Genomic DNA, 27,792 nt, shown 5'->3' on the forward strand with positions numbered 1-27,792 from the left:
TCGTCTACGTGAATGAGAATTTTATTATTATTATAGTATTCTACCGATTAAGGTAAGTTTCCATGGAGTGTTCATCTGGAATCCTCCCTTTCCTTCCAGCACTGCCTTCTTTAATTCATTTTAAGGCCTAATCCCTTTCAATCTATCTAAAAATCAAAAACTTAAAATTATCCAAAAACTTTTGGAGGGAATTAATTGGCATTTAATCCATTTTGAAAATTTAATATTAATTGGAAATAGAAAACGACTCCAATGACCGTGACGTGGATTGAGTTTTTATCTCCTCCCAGTTGACCGTGAGGTCAGTCACTTTAATTATTGATAGTAATTATTCACCAATAAAATCATAAATATGTTCAAATTTCTAACAGCTTACACGATATCATTTCATTTCGTATTTTTCACGCTCGCATTCGAGTTTCTAACAATATAATTGAAAAACTTAACTTATTTAATACCCTCTATATTCTGACTATCACAAGCTGGTGGTTGGGAATATAATCCAGCAACCAATATGATGATTTGAATTAAATAAGCCCGCAAGGTTATGGTCAGACGAAGAACAACCCGAGAATCATGAATGAAGGCCAAACAATGTTAAGAAATGATCATTTGAAATAATTAAAGTGCGAATCCAAAAAGAACACGAAATAATTAAAATGGAAAGAGGAAAACGCCGCGTGTGAGATTATTTCGATGAATTGGGTAAATACATCTACATCTACATAATACCCTGCGAGCCACCTCTAAGGTGTTTGGCAAGGGGTGATCAATCACCAGCATGCAATTTGATTACCACATGCACACCACACAGTCTACAAAGCGCCACGTATACTAACAAATTATACTCCCACATGCTGTTAGAAATAATAATAAAATTAAGAAACATGCATTAAGTTTTACATAGGTTAGTAGGCTACACTACAAGTCATACAATCTCTTTATGAGTTCTATCGCTGCCGTTATAATCTCTTATTGATTGTGGAAAAAAAATATTCTGAATATGTCTGTTCTATAATCTATCTCTCTTATTTTATTTATATGATCTGATCTTCCGTAGTATGTTGGCGTCCGTATATTATGGTTAACTTCGTTAGAAAAGACACTGCTCTTGAATTTATCTAAAAGGTTTAGTCTATTTTTAATCTACGGTCCGTCAGAGATTTCCATCCGAGTTTATATATGAGGTCAGTTACACTAACAAGACTATCGTAACGACCTTTCACACACCAAACATAAAATACGTGCGTATTCCGTTGACAGCTGGACCAAGTCTCCCCTGGCTTCAACGAGCGTTACCTGCTGGACCCGGTGCGGTTCTCGACGGAGGTGCGGGAGTACCGCATCTACTTGGAGGACATGGTGCGGGTGCAGATGGCCCGAATCTCATCAGCCACCACCGCCCAAGCCGCCTTCAACTCCCCCGAGGTCAAGAAAGCCGCATCCACATTCGCAGACGAGATACTCGCCTTCAGCACCAGCCTAGCCAAGGTAAGAGTGACCCATCTGGGTCCACGGAAGGAAACCAATTCCACAAGGGACATAGTACGTAAGCAGGGATGCCGACTAACAAAAAATATTGGGGGGGGCCCAAACCGGGGATCTTGCACCGGGAAATTTTATAAGTAGTGAGTTTTAAGTTTTTTTTTCAGCATTTTAGAAGAGTCATATGATCTACATTAGAACCCTGATAACTCGAATCTCGATATCTGGACACTCCGGAGAAAATCGACAAGCCTGACACATATTTTTTCCTCACACCCGTAACGAATTTTTGAGGGTGCTCGGCCCCCCTCAGGCATCATGGAGTCGCCGCCACTGTACGTAAGGAAGATGGCCTTCCGTGCAGCCGGAAAATCTTGAGCACACGCGGGATCTGAGTGCAGTGAAGATAAGCCAACAGGGAAAATGCCATGAAACTGAAATATCTCGGTCTAAACCTATCAAAAATCACGAAAATAATGTGAAATTTGGTTTTCATAACTCTGTATCATTGGTAAATTATCATTTAATTCCAAATATTCGGTGATCAACTATTGCTCCCCAATTTGGTCAATGTCTGCACCCACTAATCTTGCCACCCTTAATAGTGTTACAACTTTTTTGCAAAAATTGTAAAAGTTAGAAACTCAAATCTCCGCGAGTCACCCACTAGTGCTGTTTCATCCTCTTTATCCGTCCCTAGTCTCTCCCTACTCCGACTTCAATCAGACATCAAATTCATTTATAATACCCTTAACTCCCACTTCGACAGGCCTGACATTGTTTCCTTCCTCAAAATTAGAGTGCCTTCCCGCCACACCCGATCTACCTCTTTACTCCACATTCCTACACCCAGGCTATCTGGAATTAAGCTCTCACCTTTCCATAGACTTTCCTTTCTAATAAATTCTCTCCCCGGTGATATTGATCCGTTTGGTCTGACACTTAAAAATTTTACTATTCGGGCATTAACATCTATATCGCATAATTGACTAGATAGCCGGATAAATGTTTGTTGTTTTCTTTTTTATTCTATTTAAATTTGTGATAAAATAATTATTATTTTATTATTTAATATTTGTTGTTATATGTGCACTTTAAATTGGCAGCCTTGCTATATGTGTACCTACCTCTTTATTAAAATAAAAATAAATAAAAATGTGACTGACTAGGAGTGGTAGATACATGGCAAGATGTAACACGCCAACCTGACATTACTTCCATCATCATCATCATTAGTCAACAATCCTAAGATTGGTTTGACGCAGCTCTCCATTTCTCTCTCCTATCCGCTAATCTCTTCATAGCTACATATTTATTCTCTTTTACATCCTTTATAACCTGTCCGATATAACTCATTCGGGGCCGTCCCTTGCCCTTTTTCCCTTCCACATGTCCTTCAACGATTGTCTTCATCAGGCCATCGTGCCTCAAAATGTGGCCAACTAAGTTGTCCCTTCTTCTGCTTAATGTTTTTAGGAAGCTTCTCTTTTCCCCCACTCTCCTCAGCACTTCCTGGTTACTCACACGGTCAATCCATTTTATCTTCATCATTCTTCGGAGCACCACATTTCGAATGCTTCCACTCTTGACTTCTCTGCTGCTGTCAACGTCCAAGCCTCGCTTCCATAGAGAAACATACTCCACATGTAGCATCTGATGAATTGTTTCCTTACTTCTATGCTGGTATTTTCAGCTGTAAGAAGATTCTTCTTTTTGTAGAAAGCCCTCTTCGCCTGCGCTATTCTACTGTGTATTTCTTTCTTGCTCCGTCCATCGCTGGAAATTCGGCTTCCCAGGTAAGAGAACTCGTTCACCTCTTCTAGCTTATGCTTTCCTAGGTTGATGTTTGTTTTAGCCTCCTCTCTTTTGCTGCAAACCAATATCTTAGTCTTCTTTTTGTTGATTTTCAGCTGATATCTGGCCATTGTCCTTTCCATGTTTGTCAACGTCTTCTTCAAATCCTTCTATGTCTCGGTTATGACTGCTATGTCATCAGCAAATCGCAGCATACTAATTTTTTCTCCGTGGATATTGACACCCGAAGCTTTCTGCTTGATTTCGTTGATGGCTTTCTATTTGTAAACATTAAAAATTAAGGGGGAAAGCGCACAACCTTGTCTCACCTCTTTTCTTATTCTTGCTTCTGCACCGTTTGGCCCACATTTGATCACAGCTACTTGGTTTTTATACAAACTATGAACAATTCTACGATCACTGTAGAGTACGCCGATTTCTTTCAAAATTCTAAGCATTGAATTCCATTCCACGTTATCAAAGGCCTTCTCTAAATCGACAAATGCTATGAAGGTTGGTTTGTTTTTCTCCATTCTCTTCTCTATGATCACCCTAAGAGCCAAAATTGCTTCCCTTGTGCCCCTGCTTTTCCTAAATCCGAATTGGTCCTCATGCAGGAATTCTTCTGCTCTTCGTTCAATTCTCCTGTAAATGATTCTTGTCAGAATCTTCGACGCATGTGTCGTCAGGCTTATGGTCCTAAATTCTTCGCACTTCTCAGCTCTCTTCTTTTTGGGTATGGGAATGATGATGTTCTTCTCGAAGTCACTAGGTAAATCTCCTGTTGAGTACATATCGCAGATAGTTTTATACAGTTGAGTTAAGACCTTTTCTCCTGCATTTTTTATTAACTCTGATGGAATGTCATCTATTCCTGGGGCCTTATTCTTTCGCAGGTCTCTTACTGCAGCGTCAAATTCCGATCTTAAGATACTTTCTCCAATGTCATCCTTTTCAACTTCACTTTCCTCTTCGAGAACTTTTGAGCTAAGTTTGCTCCCGTTGTACAATTCCTCCAGGTATTCCTTCCATCTCTCTGCTTTGTCTTCGTTTTCAATTAGAATGTTTCCATTCCTGTCCCTTATGCTATTACATTTTGTGTTTCGTTCCTTGAAATGGTTCCTCACTATTCTATAGGCCGCTTCCACTTTCCCTTGTACGAGGTTATTTTGTACGTCCTCACATATATTCCTCATCCACGCTTCTCTGGCTTTCCTCGCTTTGCGGCAAATCTCGTTCTTTATTCTCTTGTAGCAAGCCTGTCCTTCCTCAGTATTCGTATTCTTATACTTTCTCCATTACTTCCATGAAGCTCAAACAAGAAGTTTTACAGTTCGAATTAGAATCAAAGAAGTCATCATCTACTAGGATTACAAGTATATTTTTTCGAAGAATTTATTACATAAGCGTCTGCTCGTGTAATTAATTTTTCACACAATATGACTACGATGGACTTAGTTGGAAACTTTAATGTAAAGGCATTCCACCATGTGTTTAAGAAAAAATTGCAAATGAAGTGGTCGATTAAAACCATTTTATCTTTACCTAAGGGTCTCCCTCATTCCTTCAAAACATTGAATTTTCTCCCAAACTGGAAATATCGTTCGAGTGATACTCTCCTCCTATCCTTTTAATTATTCTTTCCACTTGATTGCCATGTCTAATCACCGTGAACTTCTTTGGCATGCATTGCTACATAATGTCATTTTTTTAAAACTGTTTTATGTACACCACAAAAACTTCAAAGGAATGATGCAACAGTCTTGACTATAAACATTGTTTTTTTTCTATCCGACAGATAATAACAACTTCAGAGCAACGGAGAGATGTCAACTCTTTATTCCATGAGCTCAGGGCGAATGAGCTGCAGAATTTGACTGATGCTCAAGTCGAAGAGTCTGCCACGGGAGAAGGGATGAGGGTGAGCAAAAATGAATGAATGAATGAATATTTTTATTATGCTCTAGGTAAAACCTATGAGAGCAAAAAATAGAAAATGCAGGAAACGTTCTACTCTTAATAAAAGGCATTTTGACAAAAATATGGCATTATGGAGATTATTGCTAGGCTAAGAAGTAGTAGATATTAAGACAAAAAATGAAATTATTCAATACTAATTACACAAAAATATAAGTTTTAACACAGGCAGTAATGAACACACACATACATATATACATTTATGTAGAGAGTTTTGATAACATCACAACTTTAAGATGATAACTCTAATGAATTGAGGAGACTGAATTAAGCCCCAGACTTCAAATAGGAGTACAGCCTTCTTTTAAACGACTTAAGTGATTGTGACGTCTTTATATTTGGCGGTAGAGAGTTCCAGAATCTAGACGCAGTTGGATGAAAAGATTTGAAATATATATTGGTGCGGGCTTGAGGAATTTGAATGTCAGAAACACGGCGGCTGGATATTCCATTAACTTTTTTTCGGGGGATGAATAATTCGTACAGGTATGCAGGAGTCTGTTTTTGGAATAAGGAGAACAGAAAAGATCCCAGGATATAAGTCCTTCGGCTGTGAAGAGGTAACCAATTCAGATTAGAGTAGAATTTGGACAAATGTCCATCTCTACGTAAATCAAATATAAATCTAACACAGGAGTTAATTAACCGTTGCAGACACATTTCAAATACACTAGGTAAGTCATTATAGACCAGTATCCAGTAATCAATAATGGTTAAAACTGGAATTCAAGATAACTTAAAATGGTGGCTACAATAATAGCTCCAAATTCGAGAAATTTAAGTCAATTTCAATCATATTCGACACGTTTTTAAAATCCCGAGATCCTGACGGGACAAAATGTCATTTTATTGAAAAAATTACGAGAATTGCAGAGCAGTCAATATGTAGAATTGCTCGTCAGTTTTGTCGTCGATGTCATCTCTTCATCCCCTATACGTTTTTGAAATTCTTATCTGAACATAAGTTTTACCAATAATATCTAGAGACGTAACATTGCAAAATATTCCAAAACTGGTAAAAATACTCTTTTTATCTTTGTGGTTTACTACTATTGATGCAGTGGCAGTTAGCACACATCACCAGCATTGAAAATCAAAGTACTTTGTTTCTTTCAAATCTCATTTCTTCGTTTATTTTTCTCCGATCAACCGTTCGGCCTCAAGCTCCCTGTGAAAATTGGCGTCTCCGCCAAAAACTTATTTTTCCACCGTAATTCAAACAATCTTGGAATAGTCGTCATTCCAATCTGTGGTTACACAGGCCAACAAAAATTTTTGTTTGAAAACTTTTTTATTTTAATAGCTGATCTTTCTAGATTTTGATGTGCCAAATCCAAATCTGGCCTTAGTTTTTTTGTATCACCCATAGTTTCCAAGCAATATGTATTTTAACATTTAGTCTATTACCCCTATACGGTATGTAGGGAAATCAATGAAACATTGTGTTACATCATAAAATTGTTTGTATTTACTGTTCACTACATCGTGATAAAATTGTTTGTATTTTGTGCAGCGTGATGATACAGGGTTCATTTGTCAGCTGGAATTGGTCTACATTTTCTTTCCCTTTTTTCCTTGAAGCTTCTTGTGTAGCTTTTTCTGCAATGAATCGCTTGCTGAACTTCTCGGTGAAGTACCAACAGCGGGTTTAGTATGGGTGATCCCCCATTATCTTCGTTCATTAGATCTACTTTTTCAATTTATTATAACTATAAAAATATTGCTTGATTTCATAAATTTAACTGTCAAATGTGAATAAATGGTGGGTGATACAACTTTAAAACCATCACATTTGGATTTAGCAACTTAAAAAACATAAGAATATGGTATTTTCAGTAAAAAAGATTTTTCATTGTTGGCCTGTGTCATTTACGGCTATTTTGCAATCAGCACTGAATTAAGAAGTTTGTAAATGATACATTTAAAAATTCAATGAAAAAAATATAAGACCAAAAATGAGAAAAAGTGCCCAGAATATAAATTTTATTGCTGTAATTTTCTCAATTTTGATATATGAATCTATGTATTTTCATTTTGCATGCATGATAAGTAGTTGAAGAGCGTAGAAAGGGGGTGCGTGGCTTATCGTAGCGCATGTGCGTATCCAGCGAGGGGCAGGAGGGGGCAGCTGCCCCCCCTCAGAATCAAAAATTGCGAATGTCTTTAAGGAAAATAATATTTTTTCGAGAAAATAATTTTTTAAACTAATAAGGAGCTGTTACAGTTTCCTTAAAATGTTGGTTTCATTCACCTTTTACATGCTTAAATTGCCCACCCCCTCGTTTTTATCCTGGGTACGCCCTTGTCTTAGTACTTAATTACTAATATTATATCCTTAATTTCAATCAGTGGCACAATGCTCTCTCTGTTTGATAGATCGATTGGGTCAAGTATTTGACCAAAGTCATGGAGAACACTGACGTGAAGCTGGACTTCAACAAGGACTTCCTCGTGGTTCTCGACGCAACGTACCTGCAAAAGTTGGCGAATCTGCTCTCGAGGACCAAAAGGAGCACAATCAGTGAGTGGAAAAATTGAAGATAACATCGCAATCATATCAGCACATTATCATTTCATTCCTTATCATGTCAACGAACTGCTACAAAAAAAACATTATGACGTTGTACGAAATTTCGATAGAGTCAAATGTTAGTAACGAGTAAAAAAAACATAAAGGGGCTTTTAAAACCACTGTCCATATTGAAATAAATGGTTCAATACACCAGTTTAATTTAAATGCTAAATTAGCCTATTTTAATCAGTATAATGAACAATTAATTTTTGAATGCTGGCCGCTAATTTTAAAGCCCTCCTGTGAAATCCAGCCATTTTTACTATATTAGCAAATTTGTACATTTGCATCAAAATATGTTTATATCGATGTGTATTTCAATAAAAATGGACTTTGCTCACCTTTATGAATGAGTTGAATAACATTAATTGCTAATTTTTAAATATATATTTTAATAATGAAAACTTACTCTTTTTGAAAAATAAAAAAGTTGAAACAAATGATATACCGCCATAAAATGCATAATATTTTTTATTACGCTCAATTTGAACCACTTAAACCATGGAAATCACACAATAGCATTTTTCCGAGCAAATCACTCAAAATCCTCGATGACAAAAAGGGTCACTGCACCCTCAACGAATGGATCTTTCCGCAAAAAAATTTTATCCCATAGTTGGCTAAGATAAGGGTAACTACAGAGGACTTCTCGTCCTCAAGACATTGACTGAACTCTTTTTCCATCGAGCAGTTATTTTTTGAAATAACAGAGCCACTAAGCCGTAAACTGGGGAAGTACCATGGACGAAATATTATAGCTTCACGCAAACAAAGTCAATAAAATAGATAGACGTAATATTACGTCCATGGCAATCCTCAGAAGGATTAGCAGGACGCAATATTACGCCCATGGCACGCAAAGTGTTAAAGCTCAGCAATGGCATAAATGGCCATCCTCAGTTAGTATGCAAGTGTGGAAATTCTATACTTCGGTGCAAGTGTGGTTTTAGTGTTGTGTTCTGTTATCATTTAATGTCTGTTTTCAGTTCGCTACTTGTGGTGGAGCATATTCTCCACTCTGGCGCCACTGACTGTCCAAGACTTCCGAGATCTGGGCTTTCGCTTCAGCCAAAGAGTACTCGGCCTCAGCCAGAGATCACCCAGGTACGCAATTGGAAACTTATTAAAGTGCAGAGGAATGTATTAATTATAACAACTTTAGCCGAGGCTATCAATTTTTAACTGACGCAACAAAAATACAAAAATACGATAAACGTTGAATATTCAATAATCTACCGTGTCAATCATGAGGACGTTGTGCCATTTATCCAAAACTCATTTGTAATATAAAAAACACAGGGGAGATGACATCCCAGTAGCCGATGAACTTGTCTTTTGTTGCGAAATTGTATAATTAAATCTATTAGTAAGACTGGTTTTGTAAAATGTAAAGTAAACACTCAGTTTTTCAAATTATGAAAATAATCAAAGTAGGTACGTTCTAATTTTGAAATTTCAAGTGAAGTCAAATAATAAATTCAAAATTATATTGCCGGTGACGACCGTTTAGATAAGTTATGATCATAAATGAGTGTCACGGGCATAACGGTTTATGCCTATGTAATACCAGAACATCACTTGAAAAATTGATTGAGGGTCAAGTCAATTTCCTTCAATCTAGAGAAAGATTATAGCATACAACATTTATCAATTAAAGTGAAGTTGAGAGCAAGATCCGCTTAATCTGAGTCTTTGTTTGTTACTCAAACAGGTGGAAGGGATGCACGGGGAACGTGAATTCCAACTTTGGGATGGCAGTGAGCTACTTGTACGTCCAAGAGTACTTTCAGGAGAAGAAAAGGGAAAAGGTGAGATGTGAGAGTTTTCATTTTAACCTAAGAATAAAAAAAACAGCTTAGGCTCCTGATTTTCTGAATAAGAAGACTTCTCGGCAAAAACAACAGATTTGAACGATACTAGGGTAACCTGATTAATTAATGGACCATTATTCTGTTACGCAATTGGTTCTTTAAAAATTGTTTCTTAAAGGCGTTTTTTGTTAGTTAAATTCCCTAATTAAAGAGCATCTCATTAATTACCTTCTCCACATACTCGGTGGAAAAAACCGTTCACACACTTTTAATGAGCCAGTAAAGGTTCCTGTGCGTCCATTAACATATCTACATTTACATAATACCCTTCGAGCCACCTCTACGGTGTTTGGCAGGGGGTGACCAATCACCAACAGGCAACATGCAAGAGGACCGCCACATGCACACCGCACGGTCATAAAAATATTACGCACACTAGCAAAATATACATGCTTATTCTTAAACAAATTGCTTATGGTTAGTAATTCCTAGAGCAAATACATGCATGGTTACAACTATGAAAAAACATGCAATGAGTGATCCTAACGAGCAACGCCATTAATCCTATCAATTGAGATAACGTTGCTATCCTTAATAGTACGAGGGAAGAATTACATTTTTAATCTTTCTGTTTTGCAGTCCATTTCTTGTATTTTATTCTCATGATCACGTCTATTATAGTGCGATGGTAAACGAAGGATATGATTCACGTCGTCTGAGAAAATATTTTCTTCGAATTTCCTAAGTAAGTTAAAGCCTATACTTCGATCTACGCTCCTGTAAAGATTTCCATTCTAACCCGTGTATCATACTGGAAACGCTGCACTTTTTGTCGTAACAACTCATCACAAATCTGGCCGCCCTGCGCTGTACTCGATTGATTTCAGCTATTAATCCTACCTCGTAAGGGTCCCACTAGCAGCATATTCCAAGTGAGGCCTCACTAGAGTCATAATGATGCATGAGTACAAATGGATATTAAGAATTGATCCGGGTATAAATTTGCGGAACTTTTATATCGCAATGGTAAAAGAAAAACACTCGCATAGGACTGACCATTCATTCATTAATCAAAAACACACCGACCCATGTTTCATTGGTTACACGTCAATATCAAGCTTGTGCTCTCACAAGGTAATAACCAGTATTTTTCTTTCACCATTGGCATGATTAAAGGCCATTTTACACGGGGTACTTAATGTACAATCTGACGTGTACGAAGGCTCAGTCAAAATTGCGTCGTGTAAAGCGGTGAATTGCTGGAACACATGCGAGAATGCGTGGACATGAGATGGCAAAATAACCCCTCCTCTAATTCCGTTCATGCATTCGCGCAATTTCACGCCATTTTAGAAATTAATGCAGTTCTAACGTGCGCAATTCCGTTTCCCGAGTAAAACGGCCTTCAGATAAGCTGACGCCCACACCAAAGCCGTGTCCAATGCAATTTTGTGCACAAATGAGCTCGTAAGTGAAACAGGTGCCATGTATCTCCAAAAAATGATCGCCGAACACATAAAAAATTAGCAAAATGTATGAAACTAATTCAGTGGCGCCGACTCCATAGGGCCTGAGGGGGCCCGAGCCCCCTCGAAAATTCGTTATGGGTGTGAGGGAAAAATGTGTCAGGATTGTCATTTTCCCCGGAGTGTCCAGATATCAGGATTCGAGTTATCAGGGCTCTAATGCTGATCATATGACTCTTCTAAAGTGCTTAAAAAACTAAAAACACCTTACTTATAAAATTTCCTGGGGCAAGATCCCCGGTTTGGGCCCACCCAATATTTTTTGTAAGTCGGCACCCCTGAACTACTTATGATGTGTGATCAACTGGCAGCTTTGAAATTTTTTGCTTATAATCGACACCAAAAGTGCTCACGTGAGTGCAAATTTTGCAAATTTTCGCAGCGAACTTTCTAAGTATGTTTCTAGGTACCCCCAAGTCAGCGGCGTCAAAAGAAGGGGGAAAGAGAAGGGCCCTTATAATTGACCCCTTTCACGTAAAGTGGGCCCTTTCGGAAGGCTTCAGCCCTTTGGAAGCCCATCATTTGACATAAATGGGGATTGGGCCATTCAAACCGTCATATCATGCGAAGCATTTCAATCTTATGGAAGACCCTGTCTTTGTCGTTTGGCAGACCAGCAAAATCGACGACCTCCCATCTCTGTCCCCTCCTTTCGAATAAAATGCGGGGCTTTTCCTCTACGAAATGGTTACATGATGCATTAATTAAGCCGTAAGAGTTAATATCTAAACGCAAGAACGATTTTGGTGGACCAGAACAGAAAATTTAGGAATGCATGAACCAATTTCGAATTCTATTTTATGCTCATGCATCTGTAGAATTAGGGCGGTCACACGATTTTTGGTCGCTGGGTGCACTTCAGTGTTGATTTTTGCGTTCATCCACGTATTATCGCGATCGCTTTCAGGAATTAATTCATACGTGTTGATGCACCTAGTAACAGCAATAACAATAATAAATAAATAGTCAAGTAAAGGTACCAATATTGAAATTAATATGTAAAGTATGAAACACATTTCGTTACACAATTACAGTGGTACAAAAACGTACTTGGACATAAAGGGAAATATAAAACAGCAAATAATCACCTAAATAGCAAATAAAGATGCTTCAATTACAAAAGCTGAAACAGTTTTTTTGTTAAGTACAATAGTTGAGGAAAACGTTTCTCTTACAATAAGCATTGACAAATTGAGTAATAGAGGTGTTGTTTAAGGTATTTATTTACTTGGAAGATATTTAGATGATTAATATTCGTTAAATCAGATGGAAATATATTAAAAATTTACATTATTGTGTGATATGGACTGTGATATGTGCGAAAAAGTTTATTTTATTTTGTAATGTATGCAAGTACGCTGACGTGTGTAGTCTTTAAGAACCTGGTCTTGCTGGAAGTATGCATTGACAATGATTCGCGCGCTCTAAACGATTCCTTCCTTCTGAATTAGGCGCTGGAGATGGTGAACGACGTTCGCCACGCGTTCGAGGAGATCGTGAAGGAACTGCAGTGGATGGACGCGGGCACGAAGGCGAGGACCCTTGAGAAGCTGGAGGCGATGAGGCCTTTCATCGGATTTCCCGGGTGGCTGCTCAGCCCAGGAGAACTCGAAGCTTACTACGGAGGGGTGAGTGAAGAAGACCACAAACCCTTTTGCGCCGGACGTCGGGTGGAGCCGACGGGCATTTTCATACGCATAACACCTGACGTCGGGTGTAGCTATCGCGGATTTCTCAATGCAGACGACCGGACGTCGGCTCTGGCCGACGCGATTCAAGCGAAATGACCGTTGAGGTAGCGATTGTCGAATGCATTCAGGCCCGGCCTAGCGAGTCCTTAGGGGCACTCCTCGGCAATAAAGCCCGACCGTCCCACTCATTTATGACCATCCTCACCACAGGAATCCGTTGCAAAGTGGTTATAATGTCATTAGTTTTTTCAGTGATATATTTCATTGTATACTACAATGTTTTTATACTTTCAAATGAATTCTTCGTTTTGTTCTGTGCCCAAGCAATTTTTAAACGGAATTTTAGCGTTAAAAGTAACGGACTTCCGTACTTGTAAGTCTTATTACCCTATAATTACTAACTTTGTTGCTATTAACGCTAGAAACCCGTTTAAAATTCCACAATACTTAAAAAAAACATTAGTAATTCTTTTAGAAGAGTAAATATTGAAAATCATATATAATTTATGGTTGAAAAAAACACTGGTAACACATTAAATTGACCGTGGATTCGCGCAATGCTAGGGTCAGGGGGTCTTCACCAGTGGTCGGGGTAAGGGACGTGCGCCCGTTGAGCTGGGCCCCTAATCTGAGAGACGAAAATACCCAGGCAACTCACCCCCAAAAGAGAGCTCCGTACAGAGAGGTTTAAAATATTCTTATGCTACTCGTTGCACGAAAATGTTTTCCTATTGTAGTCGCCGGCTGGAAAGGGCTAATAATCTATCGATCACTAATGAATCAGGCAGAATGGCAGTTGATGTGGTGGATAGAGTGTCAGCCTCGCATCCTATGGGCCCGAGGGCGAACCCCGGCGATGGTAGCGGAGACTTTTCAGACTCATCTCTGCTCCTGAGTGCTTTTTGGAGCGCACTTCAAGCATAGGTCGTTATCCCCTAAACGCCGGGTTTCTCTCCACCCTTCCTTCGCAACCATTCCCAAATTGCGTAAATGACCACAGCTGTCGGTCACCTCCTCCGAATGCTATACCTAAGCAAGTCAACTACTAAATTTGATAATAGGGTAGTTCCCTTCATCAAAGAAAACAAAACGCATTGATTGCGATTCGTTACCCACCTTTAGTGTATTCATAATATACAAATTATTTGGTTTTAGAAATACCGGTTTAGACGAATGGCAATGATCAATTTTAAGTGCATTTGAAAAAGGCCAGATTGGCGCCAATGCGATGCCACTCCACGTGACGTCACAGGGACATAGTTTCTATACGAGTAGATAGGAGTTTTACATCGTCTGAGATTACCAATGCATGCATAAGGCACAGAGTTCAGGGAAACATGTCTTAATAATCACCTACTAAAACTACCTAAGGTCGGAAAGTTTTCTCCGTCCGATAAGGTATTAATAATCCTTATTTAAGCCAAGCGCAACAAGCTAGCAGGGTACTCAGCTACCTGCTAGCATGCTGCGTCGTATCAGGGCTCAAAGCCTCGCCCCAAGGTCACCTCACTTGCGGCAGGGGGAACCATAACGACGTCACACGGAGTTTTCCCAGCATTCATACTTAGCCGTCACGTTTTTGCGAGATTGAAAATTTTCACTATTCATTTAATCGCGAAAAATAGATATCGTAATTTAAAAATCTAAAAGCGTGAAATACGTACTCCAGGAGTAATAATCTTTCGATTTAGGCAATGAAAAAATAATAGGAAACCACCCTATTACTTCAAAGAAGCGTTTATGTTAACCTTTAATACCTACAATATAAAAGAAATTTACCCTCTATAAAATACCAAAGTTTAATTTTCAGATTTTAGCTAAAATAATTTTTAAACAACGGACTTATATCCTGAAAATTTCAATATGATAGAGTGATTTTATGAAGGTGACAGAATGGGTCATAGTTGTTATAGTTGCATGTTTAGAAAATAGATAGAAGATGACCGGTAAAACATGAGTCAGAATTTAAATGTGATCATTTTGAAAATCGATACCGTTCGAACTATACCGAACTATAGTCCAAACTTAACGCTGGTGAGGATAGAGCTGGCCCCAGAGAAAGTCAAAGGTGTGAATTTCACGCATTCATGGTACGGACTAATATCACGAAATTTTTAAACAGAGCCAAATTTCGTTTGGTATTAAATTTGGAAATTATTTAAGTAAGAACACAGTAAATCTGTAGGCAGGTACGACAAAATAATATTTTGTATGAAAATAATTATACAGCGGTGTTTGCGTAGCGGTTGCACCGATTTACAGATTTAACATTGGCATTGAATTGTGTGCTTAATTTTATGTACCAATCGCCAAATCACAATATCTCCATATATCTGTAGCCATTACACCACATGGTATAAATTCATAGCAGCTCACTCAGTCTGCGTTAAAAATTTAAGTATTACAGTTTCCTAATAGGATTTGCATTTAAAAAGAATCACTTAGCACTTACATTCTGCACCGCCAGCCACCTAAAAAAAGGAATGGGATCATGGGAATGCAGCCGTTAATAAAAAAATGGAAATGAGCCTGCGAAGTTCAGCCTAGCAATCATTACATCTACATCTGCATCTTCATAATACCCCGCGAGCTCTAGGGTGTTTGGCAGGGAGTGACCAATCACCAACATGCAAGAGGACCGCCACATGCACACCGCACGGTCATAGAAATATTGCGCACACTAGAAAAATATACATGCTTATTCTTAAAAATATTGCTAATGGTTATTAATTCATAGAGAAAATACATGCAAGGTTAGAACTATGAAAAAACATGCAATGAGTGATCCTAGCGAGCGACGCCATTAATCCTATAAATTGAGATAACGTTGCTATCCTTAATAGTACGAGGGAAGAATTACATTTTTAATCTTTCTGTTTTGCAGTCCATTTCTTGTATTTTAATCTCATGATCGCGTCCACTATAGTACGATGGTAAACGAAGGATATGATTCACGTCGTCTGAGAAAATATCTTCTTCGAATTTACCAAGTAAGTTAAAGCCTATACTTCGATCTACGCTCCTGTAAAGATTCCCATCCTAACTCGTGTAACATACTGGAAACGCTGCACTTTTTGTCGTAACAAGTCATCACAAATCTGGCCGCCCTGCGCTGTACTTGATTGATTTCAGCTATTAGTCCTACCTCGTAAGGGTCCCACACGCTAGCAGCATATTCCAAGTGAGGCCTCACTAGAGTCAGGTAGCTTATTTCTTTCGCCTTTTTTGGGCATTTACCGAGATTTATTTTTACAAATCCAAGTTTACGGTTTTACTGCATCACTCATTTACAGCAACGAGGTCCTTTTCTTATGCTAATCTATCGCTATGGTCTTAAACTTCTCTGTATACAATTACATCATCTGCGAAGAGGCGGATTTTGCTCGTGACCACGGTGGTTATATCATTAATGTAAAGAAGGAACAATGTCCTTCATTGTTCGGCGGAGCAACATATTGACGGAGTCTCGACTGCTTACGCAAATGTATGCATATCATTAAAAAAATGTATTTTGCAACAGATTTTAATTAAGGCCTAAAGAAAGTTTCCGTAGCAGATGCAGGGAGTCATGTTGGATACAAATGGCCCGTGGCCACGGGCCTTGCCTTCTTCAGACAGTGTGCCTCCTTCACTAATTTCTTCATCCACTTCATTACTTCCTCGTGATCCTCATCACCTTCTTCAATTCGTCTCCTTCTGCGTTTTCTTTCTTCCTCACCATTTCCATCTTATTCTTTATACTTGATTCTGCCTTTCTTTCAATTTCTATTCATTATCCATGACCTATCCACGCAAGCCGTAGAACTCTGAAGAATATATGTCCATCACTTCTCGAATACCAATCACTCTAGTTCATTCTCATCCATCAACCCTCTCCTAGTCTAATCGAGCCATTTATTCTCATTATCATCTCTATTCTAATTTCATAAGGATTCCTTTTCAATTCCACGCCTCAGCTACGTAACTTTCTACTAGCCCCATCAGCGTTTTGTCTATCTTCAGTTTTGCCTCCCTTGACAGCAGATTTGATTAGAATAAAGGTATGTTTGCAAAATAGACTTTTTTACATTACATTAATCCATGGATGATATTATCAGAAAGATTATTATCACTCTTTTAAATGAAGAGAAGTCGAAAATAAATTTTTAATTTGAATTTCGTGTACTGAAAGTAGTTTAAGAAAATTTCCGGAAACGATGATGCGGTTTTATCTAGCTAAGAAACAAAAGATGTGCAATTCGGATGATCCGGAGAAAACTCCAAAGAGCTCTTCAGTACAGAATCTTCAAATATTGTACGGTGAATTTAGATAGAAAAATTGCGAATCTTATACTGCGTGCATTCTACATACGTTAAATCATTGATGGTGGCGCAAAAAAGGGTTATCAGTATTATAACGCGATCGTATAGGAAAAGCCACTCATTTCCTCTTTTCAAAAAATTAGATATCCTCCCACTAAGGCATATATTCATTTATAAAGTCCTTAGAGTTTTCTATGACCGTAGTGGTGAAAAGGCCAGACCACAAACTTATGACATCAGATCTTGGAGAAACTTTGATATACCTAGGCCGACGACTGAAATTTATCGACAGTCATACAAATACTTAGGGCCTAAATTATTTAGTATGTTGCCAAGTAATGTGGCAAACTCAGAAAAAAATGGGGATTTGCATCCACTGTAAAAAACGACTTATGAAGTATGAGGAAGTAGATTTTCTGCTAAGAAAGGTGGCATTCCCAGTTCTGCTCTCGAGCTGAAAGGTTGTCTCCTCAGAGCTCCTGCTTTGCTTTCGCTATGCCTACCTGTAGTGTGTGTAATCAAGGCTCTCGACGTGGTCAAAAGGGCCTAAACTGTGGCGAGTGCAAGTCATTTTTCCATCCGTCTTGTGTTGCTATGTCCGATGGGGACCTGCAAGTTCTGGATGACCTGCAGAAAACCTGGGTGTGTGATTCCTGTACATCTCGGCAACGTGCTTCTCGCTCTGACTCCACGCCCTTAAAACCTGGCATAGGGAAATCTTCCGAAGAGCCTCTTGCTGACCTGGTTAAGGAGCTACTTGATAGAGTAAAGCAACTTCAAGAGGGTTACTCGGACATAAAATCGTCTCTCTCCGACATCCAAAAGTGCATTACTGATCATGCGGATGCCCTCAAAGGTATTTCGGCTTCTCTCACTAGCCTTAACCAACGCCTTGACAACCTATCTGAAGACAACATCCAAATTTCAAATCGTGTTTCGAGTCTTCAAGTTCAGTTCAATAGGGCTGAGCAAGAGTGGCTACGAAATGTTGTTGAATTTCGTGGTGTTCCCTTCGTCGATGGTGAAACCCTTGACTCTATCGTCTGTAACGTAGGGCAAGCGCTTGGTGTGGACATCAGTGTGTCTGACCTTGATTATTGCTATCGCCTTAAATTGCATGGCAAAGGGTCTGATTCACCTAACCCAGTGATAGTCCGTTTTCTTCGGCATTCACTCGCCTCTAAGGTTGTCGCCGCCCGTAGTGGGAAGAGAAATTTCACTACCAAAGATATAGGCTTCAGCCTCTCTCCTGCGGCCCCAGTGTACGTAAATGAATCCCTTACGCCTTTCAATCGTAAACTGTACTCAGTGGTTCGCGACTTGAAGAAAAATGGCAAAATCAAGTATGTTTGGGTGCGCAATGGAAGGATTTACGTTCGCAAAGAAGACGGTTCCGAGCGCCTCACCATTTCTTCGACGGAGGATACTGATAAACTTTCTTCATTGGTGGATTAGCAACCAACTTGTCAACCCAAGGGCTGCCATCTGGTTCAAAGAGTTTTTCAATCTAATTGCATTAAGATATGTTGTGTTAATTGCCAATCTTTTTTTAACACTCAGTCATTGCTTGCTCACAAGAAGATCTCAAGAGATTTAACTCTGTGCCACGTTAATTGTCAATCCCTATTTGGCCATTTTGATGAATTCTGCCTCTTCTTTCAGGAATCAACCTACGACATAATTTGCATGTCCGAAACTTGGCTAAAAGAACGCATACCAGATGAGATGGTTACAATGAATGGTTATAATATATTTAGACATGATAGAATTGGTAAAGGTGGTGGGGGTGTTGGCGTATATGTACGAAAGAATTTGAATGTAAATGTTCTTGCCACTTCCCCCGGCACCTACTCCCATACTTCTGAATTTATTATATCAGAAATACATAGTGAAATTTCCTCGAAATTACTGCTATGTGTCGTGTATCGGCCTCCTAAAACGGCACTCCCCATAGACTTTGAAAATGCATTTTTGCACTATGCCCCTACCTTTAAAAATATTGTTATATTTGGTGATTTCAATGCTGACCTCATACGAAATAATTATGATGGTAAATACATGCATAACTTTGTGCATTGCAACAATCTCCATCTTGTACCATATGCTGCAACGCATCACACAGGAAAAAGTCTTACCCTGTTAGATCTCTGTATCGTCGACGATCTGGAAAAAGTTTCAAAATACTCTCAGACTTCTGTCCCCTTCCTGTCGTCTCATGACTTGATTGAAATTACCTACAACTTCAGTTTATCTATGTCTGTCACACCCACCTCTTTCAGATTCCGTGACTTTCAAAACATTGATTCCCGGTGCCTTCATGATGCGCTTCTAGCGATGGATTGGAATGGTGTTTTTAACTCTAGTTCTATCGATGGAAAACTTGGTTGTTTCACGTCAAACATAGCTAGTTGCTCTGACACTTTTTTTCCCTTACGGGTATGTCGGCCTAAACGCCGAACACCTCCTTGGCTGAATGAGACGATAAAACTCATGATTAAAGAACGCAACCAAGCGCGATGTGCCTTTCGACGCATTGGTTGTTCCACTCTGCGACAAAAATACAAGGAACTTAGAAATCGCGTTAAATCAGCCATCAATGACAGTAAACGCCAGTTTTATTCCTCGAAGCTTTCCTCGCAGAGAGACCCGAAATTGATTTGGCGTGAGCTTCGAAATCTTGGGCTGGTTCGAAGACGGGACTCTTCTCTACCCCCAAATATAACTCTCGATCAGCTAAACTCCTACTTTTTGTCAACTACGATTAGTCATAATGATGCCCCAGCTAACTCCAGACTTGAGCGAGTTATACCATTCAGTGATAACAACTTTTACTTTAAGCACGTAACTCCTGAGACTCTGATCGAAGTATTGGAGTTCTCCAAGTCAAATGCCACTGGAGTTGACGACATTCCAGTAAAGATTATTCAACTTGCCAAATATGCCCTATTACCTTACATCCTTGAAATTTTCAACCATTCTCTCGATAATTCAGTATTTCCATCGGAGTGGAAAAAAGCACTTATTCGTCCGATAAAGAAGACAAAAAATGCAAAATTACCTTCTGACTTCCGGCCAATCTCTATTCTGTGCGCCCTGTCGAAAATGTTGGAGAGAATTGTTTTCAAGCAAGTTACAGAGTACCTAAATAACAATAACAAACTTGACGCTATGCAATCAGGTTTTCGGCATGGATACAGTACGCAGACGGCACTACTAAAGATAACCGATGACATTCGACTTCATATTGATAAGCGTATGGTTACAATACTAGTTCTTTTTGATTTCAGTAAAGCATTCGATCGAGTTGATCATAATCTACTAATCCATAAGATGGTGAAGCTTGGTTTCTCTTGTTCAGCTTTAAACTGGTTCTGCTCCTACCTAGGCAATAGATTTCAAGCAGTCTTAGGACCTGAAAATAACTTATCCGCATGGGCTCCAGTATCTTTCGGAGTTCCTCAAGGATCTGTCCTGGGACCTCTGCTATTTTCTATATTTGTCAATGACATTTCAATTGCGATTAAAAATTGTAAATTTATGATATATGCAGATGACCTTCAAATATACATCCATACTTCGATTAAAAACATAGCTGATAGTATTAATCTAGTGAATCATGACGTGAGAGAAATCACAAAATGGGTGGGTAAAAACCACCTCATACTGAACTGTTTGAAGACGAAAGCAATAATCATCGGTAGCTCAAGGATCCTAAACAAAATAGATTATAATCACCTTCCTCCAGTTGTAGTTGGTGACCATCAAATACCGTTCAGCGACTCTGTTCGCACTCTTGGACTAACCCTCACAAAAAATTTGTCTTGGAACCAACATGTGAACGAAATCTGTAATAAAGTCAATATCGCACTGTATCAACTAAAACTGCACAAGCACTTACTTCCTATATCCACCCGAAAAATGTTAATTTCTACCCTGGTATTCCCTTCCTTTGACTATTGTAGTCTTGTTTATAATGACATGCCTAAAGAGCTGGATAAAAAGTTACAAAGGCTACTTAATTCATGTGTAAGATATGTATTCAATTTAAGAAAGGATGTTCATGTATCACAGTACAGAATCAGCCTTGGTTGGCTAAATCTTTGTAATCGAAGGAAATATCTACTCGGTGCTCTTCTTTTTAAGATTTTCAGAGAGAGAATCCCTAATTATCTCCGGGAAATCTTTATGAACAGATCAGTAACCACCCATATGTCATCTCGCAAAAATGACTATTTATGTTATCCTACTCCACGTACTAATATCTACCAGAAATCATTTCTGATAACGGGATCAAAATTCTGGAATTCTCTCCCTGAGGATCTTAGACAGAGGGGCTCCATCCATGCTTTTAAAATTAAATTGTACATGGATTTACTCAGTGGAGAGCTAAAATAAACTCCCACGAAAATACAGCCTATTATGTATCATTATTATGTATTATGTATTATATTCCGTCTGCCTATGATGTCAAATTTCAATCCTTGTTACGTGTTATTTCTTTTTTATAGGTGCGTATCAAACAACTTTACTTGACATTTTTCATGAACTTTTTGCTTTGATGAGCCATTATTTTTGTAAATTGTGTTTTTTGCTCCAAGGGTTTTTTCCCAGAGCATAATAAATATCTATTCTATTCTATTCTATTCTAAAAAGTTTTCAATAAAAGGTATATTGTATATTTTATGTATGTAATTCTGCGTTTATATGAGAAAGATAGTTATCCTTGTGTAAATATTTGAAATATCATATTATAATAATGAATGCAATCGGTAAGATAACAAATAACTGAACGCAAAGAAATAAATTTACTTCTCATGTATGTTAGCACCAGACCTGTGCAAAAAGTGTAAGATGGTAGCCCCATAACTATTCAATAAGGGGTACCTATATATTCCATAATTATTTAAGTGTTTTCTAATGTAATAAATTTGAATGTAAATGGAATAAGGTTATACTATATTATTATTATTCTTTGTTATGAACAGGCGGAGGTGATCGAGGGTGAGCTCTTCGAGACGTACATCCGTCTTTCGGAGGCTTCGCTCAAGAGGGCGTTGGAGGACATTCGGAGGACATCGGACAAGGACCGCTGGATCACGGCCGCCACCACGGTCAACGCATTCTACTCTCCTATCCTCAACTCCGTCAGTAAGTGTCAGAAAAACTAATTTTAAGTGGGGCATCTGGTAATTGGCTTGAGGGGAAATTTCTGAGGACAGATTTCGAATTATTACATTAACCCTTTTGCTGCCAGCCCATTTCAGGTGGGATGTAATAAAACACATTCTGTGGACAAATGCAACAGTTGCCCAAGTATATTGTACCTCATACCTTTAATTGTATGCCAAAGGCCTTATGTAATCTCAAATCTTTGGCCGACATTAAAAGAAAAGTGAAAGATTGGGTAATAAGTGATATTTTAAACTTGTAATTTCTTTATTTTAATCTGAAATGTACAAAATATATTAAATTATCATAGTTTTGTTTAAAAGCCCCTAAAGTTGAAGTTGAAACTTGTAATATAAATGCTATGCTCGCAATGTGCCACATGTTGTATTGAATAACTGGAAACTTCTGACAAGCCATATGGCTTAGAGAGACCAAGTTTGTATATGCAAATAAAGGCAATTATTATTATTAGGTACGAAGACATACAAGGCTATTTTCCGGAATTAGCAACATCTGAGATTTAAGAAATTTTCAGCTACTTAATTTTATTTAATATGTCTAGATTTTTTCCCCAATTCTTAATATATATTGACATCTTATAGCCATAGGTAGATTATGGGGGTTTACATAAATTATGGCCGTTGAAAAGGCCACGATCACGAAATAATTTGGCCCGATTAATCGGCCCCTGGCCGTTTTCGCTCAACCAACGAGGGCCGATATATCGTCCCGGTGACAGTAAAAGGGTTAATACTCCAGCTGTCTTGTGGAGATGTGAATTAAACCTCAGTCAACAGTTTCTTAGAATCGACAAAGTTGGGTCACTTGAATCACAATAATTTGAGTAGAAATGAAAATACACAACCATGGTAACTTTTCACTGGAAAATTATTTTAAAAGTTACAAGGGTTGTGTATTTTCATTTCAACATGGATTTACACAAAGTTAAAGCCGAATCGATTGATTTCATAATTTAAGTAACCCATTCACTTGCGCAAGTTGCTTTAATTTAAACTGACTTTTGTGTAATTTTGTAATTTTTTTGTAATTCAAACCTGGCCTTAGTTTTTTTGTATCACCCATAGTTTCCAAGAAATATGTATTTTAGTATTTAGTCTAATAATCCTATACGGTATATAGGGAAATCAATGAAACACTGTGTTACATCACAAAATTGTTTGTACATATTTACTGTTATATTACTTACAATAGTAATGTAGCGTGATAATACAGGGTTCACTTGTCAACTGGAATTGGTCTACATTTTCTTTCCCTTTTTTCCTTGAAGCTTCTTGTGTAGCCTTTTCTGCGATGAATCGCTTGCTGAACTTCTCGGTGAAGTACCAACAGTAATCCCCCATTATCTTCGTTCATTAGACCTACTTTTTCAATTTTATTATAGCTATAAAAAACCTGCTAAATTCTAAAAATATTGCTTAATTTCATAAATTTAACTGTAAAATGTGAATATATGGTGGGTGGTACAACTTTTTAAGCATCACATTTGGATTCAGCAACGTAAAAAACATAACAATAAGGTATTTTCAGTAAAAAAAAGTTTAATCTCTATCGTAACAGGCTCAACTTTGTGGAGGTTCATTCTAATAAATAAAAGCGAACAAACTATGTATAAATCCACCAATTTATTTTTGTGGTACTACTAGTTTCGACGCAGCGGCGTCATCATCAGGTACAAAGGCTACAAAGAAACAAACATCCTTATATATCATGTGGTATCGGGAGGAAGAAGGTAGGTGGAAGGGGTGGCTGGGAAATCTGAGGTGTGTGATTGGGCGTTGTGGGAACTCTCACCACCCTCCCACAACGCCCAATCACACACCTCAGATTTCCCAGCCACCCCTTCCACCTACCTTCTTCCTCCCGATACCACATGATATATAAGGATGTTTGTTTCTTTGTAGCCTTTGTACCTGATGATGACGCCGCTGCGTCGAAACTAGTAGTACCACAAAAATAAATTGGTGGATTTATACATAGTTTGTTCGCTTTTATTTATTAAAAAAAGTTTTTTCACCGTTGGCCTGAGAAATCGTCCCCGGTAAAATTACTCATTTTTTAAAATTGTCGCCAAATATTTCTTGGCTCTAAAATTTCCTCAATTTCAACTTTTAACGCCAAACAGACTCTGTATACTTACCTTAGAATTTTTTGTGCGGGTGCAACACTATTGTCATTTTATATTCGTTTGAATCCAAACGTATTAAATTATGAAATATCAATATTATGGTAATCTAAGGTTACTCCTCTCACATTTTTAAACCCAATTACCCCTCTCACATTTTTATCGATTTTTTAAAACTAATCTATAAGATCTAGGTGTCGTACCCTCATATAATTCTACCAATGCAGCACTGAAAATTGAATTCATTATAAACAAAAACGTTGGTAAAAAGAATGGCTCTTCTCATCACCCAATCTAACGACTTGCATGACATATTTCAATAGATCAAATGTTCGAGAAGAAAGACACCGTATTGATTTAACTCTTCCAAATTTACTTAAGTAGGTATATAAAGCAATGATACTTAAGCATTTTATTTGGCATTAAAGTGACTAACATGAATTCTTAATTACTCGTCAAATTTTTATTATTTCCCATTCTTTTCTCTAATCTAGCTTTTCCCGCTGGTATATTGCAGCCGCCATTCTACGGACTAGGCCTTGAGTAAGTATGAATTTGGTACTCAGCTACTAAAATATATCTGGTGGTATACATTCCAAGCGACTTAATGAGTTTCTCATAACCTTATACCTATTATTACATTTCAAATAAGTGGCTAACCTAGTCGTTTCATTCCAATATTCATATTCATACGGCTTTAACTTATGCAATACTAACTGTTCAAAAATATTTGCTGATATCATAATAGCAATACCCAATACAATGAAATTGATCGAAAGCTTTTAGAATAACCATGGAAATGGATATCATCAAAATTATTGCATGGCAGATACATGATGCTTCCGCCTTATATCAATCAAACTTAAGCAAAAGAAAACTATAAATATTCAGAAAAAAATCTTCAATGCCCTTGCCCATGATAAACTGTCCAAACCGTGACTAACGCGAAAAAAATACAAAACTAAAAATTAAAATGTAAATATCATTGAGGTTGATTTGTGTAACTTTGCTCTCCCGGTCAAACCTATTCTAATTGATTTCCTTTAAAGATAACGGATAGATAATGCCTTGCAGCAGGAAAATCATCCTCATTGATCATGAAAGTATTTGCACTTCCTCATGGAGACTAGTTACGTATAAATTAGCAAATACCGTGAAATTAAATAAAGTTTTATAAATTATAGCATGGCCATAATTGACAGTTCTATTTAGTAACTTGGAAAAACGTTGAAAACGTTGTATCCTTAAAGAGTTCTGTTTTTTTTCTTCCTACAGGTCTTTAAACTATGGAGCGATCGGAGCCATAATGGGGCATGAGCTGACTCATGGTTTCGATGACCAAGGTACGAATGACATGCAATGAGCCCGGTTAAGTAGAAAAAAATAATAGAAGCATCGAGGGATTTTCTCATTCATTCGATTACCTCATTCACAGACGAAAATATCAGAACACAATTTTCATATCACCAAATATAGAATGAAACCACGAACAGCTTACATCTACATCTACATAACAATCTGCAAGCTGCCTAAAAGGCGTGTGGCAGGGGGTGTTAGGACACCAGCCGTTTACAGCTAAAAAAAATGAGGTGATCTAACGAGGTTGGGACTAGCGTTTATTAAAGTCCATTATGGTACGAGGGAAAACGAATTCCCATATCAATCCGTTCGGGAAAACATCTCTCTTAATTTATCGCGTCTATCGGACCTCGAAATATTGTGTGGCTCTAATATTATGTTTTCTGTGTCGCTCTTAAAGATATCCATTCTCAATTGTTCAAGCAATCTAAGCCTAGCGCGCAGCCTCCGAGTCTCCAGTGGCTCCCAGCCTAGTTCGCTTAACATCTGGGTAACGCTGTCTGTTCGCCCGTAGCAGTTTTGACGAAACGCGCAGCCTTCCTTTGTATTTTATTCAGTTCACGGATTAAGTCTTTCTGCACCGGATCCCATACACTCGCTGCATATTCAAGGTGTGGTCGGGCGAAAGCGAAATAGCACCTTTCTTTTACTTTCTCATCCGAAAATCTTCCCACAATACGCTTGAAGAATCCTAATGCCATTATAAACTAAAAAGCCATTCACTCGAGCCTGATTTGAGACGAATGATTTTTCGACGGTAATAATTACCCATTTTTAAAAAGAGGCCTAAAAATGTTAATGCCAAAAATAGTTTCTTCCACATTCATTGCGTAATCTGGTTGATTTTTCCAAAGCTTTACTTTGATAAGTAGGTGTCCATACGATGGTTTAGAGGAATGAGAATTATCATTAAGAAGGAATTTCTACACAAAACTCGGTTGCATAACTAAGATAAGAGCTGGGAGTGATTTGGATTTAGGGCTTAAAAAAATGAAGTTGGATGTAAACAATGACTCACTCAGTCAAGGAAAGAGACTGAGGAAAGGGATTGCCATCATCATCACTGGTCAACAATCCTAGGATTGGTTAGACGCAGCTCTCCACTCAGTTCTCCTATCAGCTAATCTTTTCACACCTACGTATTTCTTCTCGTTCACATCCTTCTTCACTTGTTCCATATATTTTGTTCGAGGTCTTCCTTTTCCGTTCTTGCCTTCCACTTGTCCTTCAACGATTGTCTTCATCAGGCCATCATGTCTCAAGATGTGGCTTATAAGGTTGAACCGTCTTCTTGTTCAGGTTTTCATGAGGCTTCTCTCCTACTCTTCTTAGGACTTCTTCGTTACTGACTCGGTCGATTCATTTGATCTTCATCATTCTTCTGTAGCACCACATTTCGAAGGCCTCTATCCTTGCTTTCTCCGCTTCGTTCATTATGTCCATGCCTCACTTCCGTATAGGAGCATACTCCAAATGTAGGTTCTTATAAATTGTTTCATTACTTCCATATTTAAGTTTCCCGCTGTAAGCAGGTCTCTCTTTTGGTGGAATGCTCTCTTTGCCTGGGCTATTCTGCTGATACTTTTCTAACTTCTCCCGTCACTAGTTATCTTGCTTCCCAAATAACCGAGTTCGTCCACCTCAATCAGTTTTCGCTTCCCTACTTTAATGCTAGAGTTGACTTCTTCTTTTCTGCTGCATACTAATATCTTGGTTTTCTTCGTGCTTATTTTCATACATTCCAATTTGCGTCTCCTTTCATCATTTTAGGATCTTCACTCATCGCGTCGCTGGTCACCAAACCTCCCGTTAATGAATGACGCCGTGTATTGCACACAATTTCACTCTGAGATTTAATCCCAAAGATGATGTGGAAAGATGAGGGTATAATGGACTCCAGCCACAGGCGTATGTCGCCACGCACTCAGAATACGAGGGTAGCCTTTTAAGTTTCGGGAATAGA

The 27,792-nt window shown here is 38.2% G+C and overlaps 1 protein-coding gene across 1 annotated transcript in view; it reads left to right on the forward strand.

The window, feature by feature from the left end:
- The window catches only part of LOC124163748 (neprilysin-4-like), a 133,714-nt gene that overhangs the window by 91,962 nt on the left and 13,960 nt on the right, over positions 1–27,792 (forward strand). The window contains exons 8-16 of the mRNA XM_046540825.1: positions 1,264–1,491; positions 5,078–5,200; positions 7,633–7,777; positions 8,815–8,932; positions 9,540–9,636; positions 12,617–12,793; positions 22,144–22,306; positions 24,965–25,013; positions 25,746–25,813. Coding sequence (XP_046396781.1) covers positions 1,264–1,491; positions 5,078–5,200; positions 7,633–7,777; positions 8,815–8,932; positions 9,540–9,636; positions 12,617–12,793; positions 22,144–22,306; positions 24,965–25,013; positions 25,746–25,813 — 1,168 coding nt within the window. The remainder of the gene's footprint in view (positions 1–1,263; positions 1,492–5,077; positions 5,201–7,632; positions 7,778–8,814; positions 8,933–9,539; positions 9,637–12,616; positions 12,794–22,143; positions 22,307–24,964; positions 25,014–25,745; positions 25,814–27,792) is intronic.

This window comes from Ischnura elegans, chromosome 8, assembly GCF_921293095.1.
Source record: "Ischnura elegans chromosome 8, ioIscEleg1.1, whole genome shotgun sequence".
Lineage (NCBI taxonomy): Eukaryota > Metazoa > Arthropoda > Insecta > Odonata > Coenagrionidae > Ischnura > Ischnura elegans.